The 13,490-nt window shown below is 41.7% G+C and overlaps 1 protein-coding gene across 13 annotated transcripts in view; it reads right to left on the bottom strand.

Annotated features, from left to right (window-relative positions):
- Positions 1–13,490, bottom strand: part of GREB1L (GREB1 like retinoic acid receptor coactivator) — a 191,182-nt gene that overhangs the window by 32,770 nt on the left and 144,922 nt on the right. For 11 of the 13 annotated variants that reach the window (XM_072998833.2, XM_072998841.2, XM_072998838.2 and 8 more), the window contains 5 exons: positions 11,918–12,054; positions 8,480–8,819; positions 5,188–5,303; positions 2,752–2,996; positions 137–696 (listed from right to left, as the gene is read on the bottom strand). In XM_072998833.2, the coding sequence (XP_072854934.2) occupies positions 137–696; positions 2,752–2,996; positions 5,188–5,303; positions 8,480–8,819; positions 11,918–12,054 (1,398 nt within the window). The remainder of the gene's footprint in view (positions 1–136; positions 697–2,751; positions 2,997–5,187; positions 5,304–8,479; positions 8,820–11,917; positions 12,055–13,490) is intronic. The other 2 variants (XM_078392604.1, XM_078392606.1) reach the window with 1 other exon arrangement.

The raw sequence follows: 13,490 nt of genomic DNA, 5'->3' as shown, positions 1-13,490 counted from the left end.
AAGACAATTATAGTACTGATTAAAATACATTAAATGATTTAAAACTTTAGAAACAAACAAACAACTAAAAATGGTGTTCAGGGACTCAAGTTATGACAGTTTGTTAAAGCCATTATTTATTGACCATTCTTTTTACCTGTGGAGGTCCTGTCAGAAGCAATCGTCGTGGGTGAAAGCCTCTGGTACCACTAGCAGTTTCATTGTGGTTATTGTGGTCCGCATGGTGTAACCGTGCTGAAGTCCACTGCCTGTAGTACAATGACTGCTCTTCACTAGTCGTATCTTTATGCATCAAAGGCCTTAAAGAACTCACCCAAGACACATCGGCATGAGGCAAGAGAGAAGAAGAAGAGAAAGGCGGGTGCCCACTTTTCTGTGAGCCAAGGAGGCAATAGGCAGCTTTAGACAGGATCACAATTCGAGGTAAGGCCACATGCAAATTCTTGTGTTCTTTCACAGACTGGCTAGACCACTGGAATGTCTGGCTGACAGAAGGGGAGGCTGCTGACAATTTTGAAGTGGTACTGCTTGCTATCTGGTTGCCTAAAGAGTCACATTCTTGTTTCAAGTTCTCTGTAGCAGCAAAGCCTTCATCGACCGAGCTATTGGCCACATTTTGGAAATTTAGGGATGATGGCGGCTTCTGGGACTTGTCAGCGGTACTGGAAGAGCTCACACCATTTTCTGCTATGGAACCTGAATGCAAAGAACAGACACAAACTGAACAACTTTCAGCAAATTACCATACCAAATGGCACCATCCATTTTCTGGAATGAGGTTTTACACCACAAATGGATATTTGTCCATTCAATCCATGCTGTGAGCCTCTGATAGGTCCCCAGACCCGACACTTGAAAGATTTGAGAGCAAACAGATAGCTAGTCAAGACATTCCTCTCTAAAATGTTATTGACAAGCAGAATCTTAACATATAAAAAAGCGAAGTGTGCTGCTTATATAAAGCCCCATAGTGTGCAAAGCACTCTCTGGGCAGTTTAGAATTTAATTACCGTATGCAGGCTACACACTGCCTCACATCCCCAGTTCTCAATTCACTAATTCGCCTGCCTGCCCGCCCGCCCGCCCGGTTACCTGCCGCCGGCGCTGGAGCACAGCCCTCGCCCCCCCCCCAGCTGCCTCCACAGCTGCTCGGCAATCCACCATACCCAGCCAGCCCACGTGGAGCCCAGAAAGGCAGCGCCACCCGCCGAGCCAGGCAGGGGCGAGCAGCACCAGAGCACATCGATGGGAAGGTGAACGCCTGGACTGTGTGTGTTCAAAGTCCCTTTCGGGGACTCCAACTCCCACACTCCCCAGCCTTGAACTTATGACCCTTGGGGGAGGGGAGGCTGGCTCATTTGTTTTTGCCCAGCACCACTTTCCCCCTGCCTGTGCCAGAGCCTTGTTTGGGCATCCATATTAGCAAGGTTGCCTCTGAGCCTTTGTAGAGTGCAAGCGGCTGGTGGATCCTGCAGCCAGGCCGGGGTGGGTTTGGGTACAATTGGCTGTTTAAATAATGTTTTTTGGTATTTTGAAAAAAAAAGCCTCCATTGAATTTATTTTTATTTTTTAACATGACTGTTTCTTGGTCAGTTCACTAAGAGACATTTATTGGCAGCTATTGTAATAAAATTGTATTGATTGCAGGTTTAATCCAGAACAATTCAAAGGAAACATTCAATACGTTTTCCTCTGTCCTCTTTTTTATCTATGTCCTCCTTTTGGTACCCATGTATCTGGCAGCCCTACTCATGGCACAGTAATTACATGCAGTCACATACATCATTACATCTCTGTGCTTTAAAAAAAACCCTGCTCCTGAACATTCCCGTCCAGCATGCTCTTTTAACGGGCTGGTCAAGGTGCAAATTACATGACAGGATTTTGGTCTGAAGAACTTGAAAGAGAAAATGACAAGTTTCTTTAAAAAAGTAATATTTTGCTTTATAAGCGATCTGAAAGTGGCTTTCAAATATTTATTTCATCAGGAGTAAATAGGATACCACTACAGCTCTGAAACTGAGGCTCCAGTACTTTGGCCATCTTATGAGAAGGGAAGACTCCCTGGAAAAGACCCTGATGTTGGGAAAGTATGAAGGCAGGAGGAGAAGGGGATGACAGAGGATGGGATGGATGGACAGTGTTATCGAAGCTACCAACATGAATTTGACCAAACTCCAGGAGGCAGTGGAAGACAGGAGAGCCTGGCGTGCTCTGGTCCATGGGGTCACGAAGAGTCGGACATGACTTAACGACTAAACAACAACAGCTTTTTCAAGTTGCAGATACCAAATTTATCAAAATCATAACAAAAATATGCCAACAAATGTGGAAAAACAAAATGGCTCACAGTCTGGAAATATTCAGTTTATATTCCAGTCCCAGAGAATATAGATGCCAAAGATTGCTGTAATTACAGGGCCACTGCTTTTGTGAAGTCACCAAACCTCACTGCATACCTTCAATTTCAAGCTTGAAGTCAACAGTCAGGATCATTTTCTTACTTGCAGCAACTTTCTTTCCTTCTCCCCCTAATTCCCTCCACCCTCCAGCTCTATATTCCCATTCTCAATCTTTTCTTTTCTCTTCCACACCACATTAAAAACTGCATTGCCTCTTGGATTCCCAGTGGTTTAAAAGCTGACTCTTCAGCACCTCCTGAAAACTCAAAGTCTATGATGAACAGCGTGTGCTGACAAGGACAACACTGAAAATACAGAACAAAACAAAACAAAACAAAAACCAGTCAACCTGAAGTTCCGGTCACAGCACTGCTGTTACTCTGGGGTCTCTCCAAGTCAATCAACAGCTCCTCAGCATCGTTCTCACTGACGCCGGCCTTCTCTTGCTCCTTCCCACTAAGGTCAAGGGCCACAATAGGTCCTCGGATTGCTTCCTTTGAAACATAACAGCATGCCAGGCCTACTTCTTGTTCTAAGGCAGTGCGAGTTAAATAGCTTGAGTCTATTAGCCGAAGATCACAGTATTTCAAAGACCTGGAAGTCAATAAATAAAGATATTTTTTGGTGGAGAAAAACTGCACTATATTACTTATCTGTGCTGTTCTTACGAAGGTATAATGAGATGGTATAGGTCATTTTGTCTGAACCCGAAAGGGGACATCAATGGGTGTAAGAGGTAACCATGTGGATTTCTCTGTTTACTGGCAAATCTTATTCCCTTATGTTTCTCTCCTTCTAAATTTTATCTGGATTTCTGATCCCAGAATGCTGGGTCTTGTTTCCACAATGGCACTGAAACATTTCTAAGACATTATTATCTGTTTCTTGTTGCTTTTTTTTTAAACTTTGGGACTCTGTTCTGACCCCTTGCACATGTTCAGTTTTGCTACACTTCTCAGTACATGCCTTTTCTTTTTTTATCAGTGAGCTTTGGCACATGTGTGATTAAATCATGATGCAAAAAAAAATTACTGCTGTGATTACATCAGGACTCGCTCTTGTGTTATGGCTTAATGTGCATCATTAAATTAGGGCATAAAAGTGGATGCGGATGTGATTATACTGCCCTATTGAGACTGAGGCTGTGATTTATGTAGAAGGACCCTTTTTCCGAACCTGAGGAGGGGAGCCAGATATCTGATCAAAGGCTACCCTGTTAGCTTACTCTGTCTAATGTTCTAAGTCAGGCTAGAGAGGATGTCAAGTTCTGTTCATTTCTGCTTCGGTCCGATGAAGGAGAAACACTAGATAATGAATTCAAGCAATTTAGTGCAACCTTGCTGGAAGAGAGAATTTCTCCAGACATTATGATGTGTTTGTCTCAAGTCTGACTCTTTGGTCTCTTTCTGAATTTCAAGCAAGCATTTATTTTAGCACCACTGGCCTCACACTCTGTTATCAAACGAGGGGGGGAAATAAGTATATGCAATGCTAACAGGACCTATTTAGTCTTAAGCAATGGGTTACTTGGTCACCTTCTGTCACTGGAGGTGATTCAATCACTGTATACATCATCCAACATTCCTCTTCCTCTGATCCTGCCACCAAAGTAAGTGGTGCCTGGAAAGAGGGACGTTTCTGTGCTGGCACTCTTTTTATGCAATGCCTTCCTCAAAAGATGTGCCAAAACCCATTCTAGTGCCTGGCAAAGACATTCCTATTGTCAGGCTTTAAACAGCAACTACATGAGGGATTCACTGGCTTTTCTAAACTTTACATCCTTATACTCTGATTTGCTGATTTTATTTACTTTGTTCTACCGTGTTTCCCCGAAAATAAGACAGGGTCTTATATTAATTTTTGCTCAAAAATGCATTTCAGGGGATATTTTATTTTTTTCATGTACAACAATCTACATTTATTCAAATACACTCATGTCATCTTATTTTTAGGAAAACAGGGTAATATTTTATTTGCATGGTTCCACAGAATCATAATACTCTGCTATTTTCCTATAACACCTCTGCAATCAATCAGTTGAATTACTTTTCATATAGTTTTACAAATATATTTGTGTCTTTTTTTTCCAAACATGGGGCAGCATTATAAATGGGCCATTCCACATTAACTGATTGTCACTTAAAATAAGAACCTGGAAATTATCATAAATTTTAAGAAGTTTTAAAAACAATACTGGGACTGTGGATCACCTGCACTGACAAATACATCGGGATTAGCTCCACAATTAGTACAGGGTATTTTTCAGTGATCACACAATGCAAAGGCCAATGTGAATCAGCCCAGTCCTTTGTGCCTCCAATTCAGATTTCCCCACCACCACCAATGGAGGCGTCTACTTTTTTAAAACCAGAATGATTTCCCTGTATGATTGTTTGTTTTGTTCTACAAAAGAATGGGGTCATGACTCAGAATGGTGTGACTGTGACATATTAAGCTGAGATATGGTGTTTTGGAACAGTGGGAATACACACATCCATGATCTTTGTCCTAAAAAAAAAAACCTACTAAATTTGATGGTAGATCACCTTATCAGCACATTGATACATTAGTTTAGCACTAGATCACCCCAGCACAGAAAAAAAGATGAGGAAGAAGCAACAGGGACCACCAAGGGGGCAGTATCAAAGAATTGCAGGCTGTGGGTACATATCAAGCACTATTGGATTGAGGGCCAATGTAGACACTGGCACGGAAACAATCCAGGGTCTTCACGTGATGACCTAAACTGAATACAACTGTAGTTGCTCTCCAACTCTGATCATACCTGGGGAATGTTTCTCCTAACGGATCCTTGCCAGTTAGAACCACAATACAAGGCAGACCTTCCAAATCTTGGTAAGTATGAGGAAACCAATCCTCTCGCTCATCTCCTCTCCATGCCTGTGAGAAATGAACAACAAGAAAACTTGGAATAATTTTTTTTTCATTGTTATCTTACACACATTCTTTGTGCTAAAACTGTCATTCTTTAGGTACTCGAGTCATGTAATCTCTGAACACAGGGGGTTCTGTTTTTTTATTTCTCTCCCCTCTTCCTGCAGATTTGGCTCTCATGACACTCCAGGGCTATTCAATGGGAAGACATGCTTCCACTTGGAAGAATTACCTTTTAAGAAAGTGGAAGCATAGCAGCTCCTTACATTCATTGCACAGGTTACCTTGACAAAGAGGAAGTTACCCAATCTCTCCATCACTTTAAGTATCATTGTTGAAGAAGGAAGGTGTGAGGATATGTTTCACATAACCAAAGCCAAACTAAAATGGAAGGACTGCAACAACAGCTGAACAAAATTGTGTGAAAGCAAATAAGCAAGTGTTCTGTCATAAATTGGGGAGGACTGAGGCTATGCATGTGCCCTGCCCAACACATCCCCAATCCACTCACAAGCCACTCAAACCTTTGCTTACAAGTTATTTACAAGGTATTTTGTTGCTAAATGACAAGATGGCACCCTCATCCATTCCATGTATAGAAAATAGCTGGACTGACAAGCTAATATTACTTCAGCTCTAGCAACGGGAGAGTGGGCTGCAATATAGCTGAGGCATCAGGCTAAAATAGGTAGCTCAGGCCAAACTGTGTGGAAAAGGGAACAGGCAAGAATTCCAAGAACAATATGTAGGAGGCTACCACTTCTGCCCCCCTACCCAACATCCTACCTGATGTTAATGCTTCATTTTGTCTAATGATAGGGCTGGCCCTACTTTAGACTAAGCGAATCCTTAGATTTACCTGAGTAAAACTGTCTCACTTGAGCTGTAATCCTGTAATCCCACATATACGGTAGGGCAACCTATTGAGCTCAATGAAATTTCTTCTGAGTGGCTATCCACTGTTAATCGAAATAATGCTACCAAGGGATATCCAAAAGAAATTGCTTAGAAACCAGTCATTTACCTTCATAGAGGTCCCTTGGTGCCCTCTAAGAAGTGTGGCAGGCAATTTTGCCATGACCCAATGCCTCCAAGAATCTTGTGTTTCTTGCCACTAAAGGGCACAGGGGAGCTTCTTCTGTAAACAAGTTTGGGGGTGGAGGAGTGCAAGAGGAGAAGCAGCCCTCCAGGATTCCAGACCTCTGGAAGTTGCCTGCCCCTCTTGTAACACCCAACAAATTTTGCTAAGGCACAAAAGTTAAATTTCATCACTGTAGTAAAGAAGGGACTATATGCTGAAACCAGCTGAAGCAAAGAACAACCAGTGATACGGCCATTAAAACAAGAGATCTCAGCACACATATCAATAATAATGTCCTGTTTGGGGAATATTTAACTTAACAAAATCGAACATCGAACATCGAAATCAAAATCAAACATCGAAGAAGAAGCTTTCAGTGACAGTTTCCTTTCTTACTATTTACTCTTCTCCCTCAGACTGATTCATTCTCTCTCTCCCTACCCACTCCCTTATACAAATGCTATGTGTCATGAGTCATTTCTCCTTTCAGAAGAAGAGGACAGAAATCGAATACTTAAGAGCGGATCAGTGAGTCAATTTCAAGTTCTGCTTTTCATAAGTTTCTAGTGTAAAAAGATCTATGACTAATTCTTTTATCAGGACTGGGGGCAGAGTCACCTCTTCTGTTAGGAATCTATTTCCCTGCCTCACTGGGCCAGCCGCCTGTGTTCTGCACCTCAGCTGGAGTGGAAGCAAAACAAATGGGAACGTGCACTTGTAAACTCAAAACAGTTCTCTACACATCAGGAGATTGCAAATGTATATTATTATACTCAATGTACTCAGTTTGACTGCATTAAGAAAATTATAATAATACGAAAGGTATATATGGGCTCTGACATGATTTCAGGTACAACCTTCTATGTCGCTTGAGACTGAGATAAGGTAATAAATAGGGGGTTTGGCTTGGTAACTCATATAAACACTCAGTTGCAGTTTGTTACTCTTCAGGGACCCTGAAAGCACTTTTTTCACTGGTCATAAAGTATCAGTACTTTGTGGAACTGTTCCCATCCTTTCTATTTATTACATTATTTATGAACTCTGGTGTGATTCCTTGGTGCAGGACTTATTTTCAGCATACAGTGGACCCTCTACTTATGGAATTAATCCGTATTGGAATGGTGGCTGCAGGTCAAAAAGTCTGTAGGTCGAGGCTCCATTGACCTACAATGCACTGAAAACCGATTAATCCTGTAACCAGCCGTTTTTATACTGTTTTTGTTCCATTTTGTTTTTTTCTGGTCTGTAGGTCAATTCTCTGGCTGCAAGTTGAACCTAAATTTTGCAGCCAGAGAAGTCTGTAACTTGAAGAGTCTATAAGTCGAGTCGTCTGTAAGTCGAGGGTACTCTGTAATGCATCATGTTGCTATTCTTTCTGAATACACAACCTGTGTGAATGTTCTATTGTACTAAGAGGCTGATCAAACAGAAGGTTGCCTGAAATAATTACTATTGCACCTGTTCTTCCAAGAATACAAATTAGCATTTTACTCCCAGTAAAGACTAAAGTGTATGATCTCGAAAAATGGGTTTGCGACTTGATTTTTATACTTATTAGGTAATGCCCTAATTCTGTGGCTATAACTCCGCAAAGAAAAATCTCTGACTGGGTCAAAGTTAACAATCTTTCTCTTCCCACATTATTTCTTCATGGGTTCCAATAGTAAACTTTCACCTGCACAGTTGTGCAAGCTACACTGTGCAACATCTTTGGTGTTTTGCTATCTCAGTACACTTGCAAGACAATGCAGCAGCTCCCATCTCAAGGATGTTGGCACCTGTCACGTGTACGTGTGTACAAACAATGATCATTTCAGCAGGCAACATCTACTTCACTTAGTGCACTGCTACAAAAAAATCTTTTTGATTACTTTAACTAATGGACATAGTAATGATGTTGTATGAATTAATGAGGTCCAATTCTACATATTTCCTATGCTCATCCTCCATAAGAAGTGTAAGCTGGAGAATTACCATGCTTGCATGTAAACTCACACAATCTATGTAAACTGGCTCTCAGAATCCCTCAAAATGCTAGTAGATGTAGTTCAAAAAAGGAACCTTGTCAATAAGCACAAATAAACAGTATTCAACTAACCTTTAACCTCTTCACAAAGTGCTTGGCAACAGTAATTTCTGAAGCTGGGTTCCCCAAAATGATCTCAAAACGATACTGGAGGCCAAGTTTATCACGTGCTTCCTGCAACCTCTCTTTTGCCAGCATTGCCAGCTGCACAGAAGGAATCCTAATAACCAGCATGTGGCCACGGCCGTTTTTATCCTTGCCAGGTGCAGTGATGATATCATCCATAATACTGAGAGTCTCAGGTGTGCTGTGGTCTCTGAGTGAGGCCATAGTGGTAAGAGCCATCAGTGCTTCCAAATACTGCTGAATAAGGAGATAGCAGCGAATCACCATACTGTGCAGCCGAGGATACCTTGGAACGAAGACATTTCTGTTTCAGTCAGCGAAACCAGTACATGGTGATTTGAAATCAGGTCTACATAACAGGTATCACAGAAAGGAAAGAAGAATTTATGCTATATGTAGTCTGAAAATCCCACAAGTACAGAGCCATAACTAGGGTGAACAAACTAGGAATCTGACCCCAAAATTTGCTGTTGGAAGCATGCCAACAATTACCAAAAGTGCTAGTTATGGCCACACATATTGTTCAGTCTAAATAGGTAACAGAAGTATAGATAATAATTATATGCCACCAAGTCATTTTCAGCTTATGGTGATGCTTTCCAGAGTTTTCTAAGCATGGAGAAGTACTTTACCATTCCCTTCTTCTGGGGATATTCTGTGACTCTGTAGCTTGCCCAAGGCTACACAATCTGCCCCTTCTCCCAGGAGGCACAAGTGGGGAATCAAACTCCTGACTAGTGGTGATTCCATAGCCAGATACCTAGCTCAGTGACCTATCCATCTAGCCAGAAATGAAAATAGGATCTGTTAACTGTATCTAACAATACAATCCAGGTTTACTGACAACTAAGTCTGACTATGTTCAGCGGGACATATTCCTTACTGTTTACAGGATGTTAGGTTAAATCTGGCATGTACACTCCCGGAGAATAGGTACAGAGTAGAACAAAGGGATGTGGTGGTGCTGCAGGCTAAACCGCAGAAGCCTCTGCTGCAGGGTCAGAAGACCAGCAGTCATAAGTTCGAATCCACGCGACGGAATGAGCGCCCGTTGCTTTGTCCCAGCTCCTTGCCAACCTAGCCGTTCGAAAGCATGCAAATGCGAGTAGATAAATAGATACCACCTCGGTGGGAAGGTAAAACGGCATTCCCTAGTCACGCTGGCCACGTGACCACGGAAACTGTCTACGGACAAACGCTGGCTCTACGGCTTGAAAATGGGATGAGCACCTCCCCCTAGAGTCGGACACGACTGGACTAAAATGTCAAGGGGAACCTTTACATTTTACTAGAACAAAGTTTGCAGGATGCTCACAGAAGTATATGAAAGCTGAATTAGAGCAATCTTTTCCTTAATTAAGAGTGGCTGATTCAATAAAAGAAGGCATCGTGTTGAGTTTACAAGACCAGAGCAGAGCATTTTAGAGCTCACTAATTCAGTGTTATAAATTGGAAGCAACCTGATGGCATAGAACAAGAACAATAATTAAAACTATAATGTAAGCATTCTCTTGAGCAGCTGCCACCAAATTAACCAGAGGAATGTGAGAGACAACATAAAACACACCACTGTGAGTGGGAAGGAGAACCAGCATGTTATCACATCATTGTGTGTCAGCGTTAGCCTCCATAAGAACTGGCAGTTGGAATATACTTTCGCTCATTCAATGCAGAGTAATTGTGTGCAAACCAATCACTGTGAAAATTGCAGTTATCACATCCAATGTGAGTGTTTTAGCCAAGAATGTACTTCATAGAGTAGCATTTTGTTTAGAAATCTCGACAAATCTGAAACTTGCTAAATGTGTTTGCTCTTTTATGGTTTTCTGCTTTGCTATAAAGGGATGTTTTCATTTATTACTTGCTATGTTGAGGACAATCTCTAGGCCTGAAGATGTGGGCCATAAATGCATTTATCAACACATAGTTAAAAAATTTGCAGTGACTTTATTGTTCAGTATGAGCCAGGGCTCTAGAAGCAATTACCCTTTTGCCTGTCTCTGGCCTAGCTGTTATTTGCAAATGGGCACCTGGGCTGGACCTCTTAAGGCTGTAGACTGGGAAAGGGTCTCCTGTTGCTGAATGCTTCTCTATCCAAACTTTCCATTCATATAGAAAACTAAAAAGTAAAGAGCCAGGTTCCAGCTTGGCTTTCTCCCCATGAGATTAGATTTGTATCTTTTAGGGATAAGAACTTAAGAAAGGCCATAACAGATCAGACTAAAGGCCTGTCTAATCTAACATCATGTTGCCACAACAGCCATCCAGCTGCACAGGGGAATCCCATAAGCAGGACACAGATACAGTGGTACCTTCCTGTTCTTCCTCCCCTGCAACAGGCAGGAGATACAGTTCCAGCTTGGCTTTCTCCCCATGAGATTAGATTTGTATCTTTTAGGGATCAGAACTTAAGAAAGGCCATAACAGATCAGACTAAAGGCCTGTCTAATCTAACATCATGTTGCCACAACAGCCATCCAGCTGCACAGGGGAATCCCATAAGCAGGACACAGATACAGTGGTACCTTCCTGTTCTTCCTCCCCTGCAACAGGCAGGAGATACAGTCTTAAGAGAATACACAGCCATTATAACTAGTAGGCGACGTGGTGGCGCTGCGGGCTAAACCGCAGAAGCCTGTGCTGCAGGGTCAGAAGACCAGCAGTCGTAAGATCGAATCCACGCGACAGAGTGAGCTCCCGTCACTTGTCCCAGCTCCCGCCAACCTAGCGTTTCGAAAGCATGCAAATGCAAGTAGATAAATAGGGACCACCTCGGTGGGAAGGTAACAGCGTTCCATGTCTAAGTCGCACTGGCCATGTGACCACGGAAGATTGTCTTCAGACAAAACGCTGGCTCTATGGCTTGGAAACGGGGATGAGCACCGCCCCCTAGAGTCGAACACGACTGGACAAAAATTGTCAAGGGGAACCTTTACCTGTTTATAACTAGTAGGCACGGGTACACCCATCTCCCAAGGACCGTTTCAAAGAGGATTCAAAGACCTCTAGTCTGGGACCAGGTTATTTGTAAGGCCAGCTACATCCATATGAAACTGCTGGAGCTTCAGTATCTGTGTCAGAGGTGCTGCTTGTTATGCCACTTTTAAGAGCAGTTAAATTGGTGAGTGTTTAAGGCCTTTTGCTCCAGCCATCGCTGGAATATGGCCTCCAAGAAATTATCTGAAAGGGAATTCCAGCTTTCAGCTGCAACAGATTCCCCAGTGTTACAGTATACTGAGCATATACTATGGCACATGTAATGAGGAAAAAATCTTTAATACAAAAATATCATATTTGGAATTCCAGAGACCTTCCTGTGGCTTTCTAGCCATCCATACTCATGACCCTGACTAATGCTAAATACCCTGGTCCCCAAGGATTTACCTCTCTAAGAGTGTATTCACCATTTTTTCAAAGGTTTCGTCACATCTCAGAAGCGGGCTTGTGATTCCCCACTGCAGGGATTTGCTGTATTCATTCAGACCAAAATAGAATTTTTCATCTTGGCTTAGTTCTTCCTGCTTCAAACAGAGATATTAACAACAAATAATTATTTTATACTTATATCTGTATCTCAAACATTGGCATATTTTCCCCCTCTCCCTTTAAAATGAAGATCACTATACTGTATTATTGTATCTTATTAATGCTTTTTTCAACATTAATATTAAATACATTTGTTTAAACCACATTTTATTATCCTTAGATTCTATACCTGAGTCATCTTTTCTAGCAAGACTATCATGATTGCAGATAAAGTATTACATAATAATCTACTCCACCATTCCTATAGTAGGCAGGTGTACTACTACAATGTACTCTACATGTATAGCCACCTTTGGAGATAATCTAGAATTAATTCAAACTACTGGTGTGCTCACCTTTAAAATGCCATGCTTAGCTAATGATGAAGGTACCTGAACAACTATCATATACTGTACAACTTCATCCAGTGGAAATCTTCTCCAGGTGTCCCCATGGTTACAATTCAAGTGGTGACAACCAGGAAGAGAAATCTTACAGTGATTGCACCCAGTCTGAGTGACCTCCCCAAGGAGGCATGCCTATCATTCCACTTTGATATCATACCAGTGGTAAGAGGTAATATTCCTGAGATTTTGTTCACATTGCAAATTTTCAAAAATCTGCAGTTCTTGTAAGGTAGTGTGAGCTTTTATTGATTAGATTTTTTTACAGTTTTAGAAGAAAAGATTTACAGAACTGGAAAAATGGAAGGGATCCCATGGAGCATCAAGTCCATCTTCCAGCTAATGCAGGAGTCCACAGTTAAAACGTTTATCAGAGACAGCCATCCAACCTCTGTTTTAAGTTCACCAACATATTAGAGTCCACCAATTTCCAAAGTACGAGTCTGTTCCTCTATTAAGCAGCTCTTGCTGTGAGGAAGTTCTTCCTAACATTTAGTCAGAATCTGCTTTCTCATCATTAAGATCCACTGGCTCAGGTCCTACTCACTAGAGCAGGAACAAACATGCTTAATCCATCTTCTATGTGACAGATCTTCTTATATCTGAAGATCAGATAACCTTTCACTGTTTCCCAAGTTAATCATACCCAACCATCTCAACCAGTTCTCATACAGGTTGGTTTCTGGACACTTTGTCATGTTATTTGCATATGTTCAGCTTTATATTCTTCTTGAACAATGATGTCCAAAATGAGACACAGTATTCCCAATGGTACTATTAACTCTCTTTATCTGGACACTATTCTCTTGTTGATGCAACTTATAATTTCATTAGTTTTTCTTTCTTTCTTGGACACCGTACCAGTTTGTCAACTCACATTTAGCCTGTGATCTACTAATCCCCCTTGATTCTTTTTCCACATCCTGCTATCAAGCCAGGTGTCACTCATCCTATATTTTTGCATTTAATTTTTCCTCATAAAATCCTACCCTCTGAATCTTGCTGCCTGTCTATTCAATTCCTGGTTC

Source organism: Pogona vitticeps, chromosome 4, assembly GCF_051106095.1.
Source record: "Pogona vitticeps strain Pit_001003342236 chromosome 4, PviZW2.1, whole genome shotgun sequence".
In the NCBI taxonomy this organism is placed as follows: Eukaryota; Metazoa; Chordata; class Lepidosauria; order Squamata; family Agamidae; genus Pogona; species Pogona vitticeps.
Note: the sequence above shows the minus strand (reverse complement) of the source record. Positions and strands in the feature narration are given on the sequence as shown.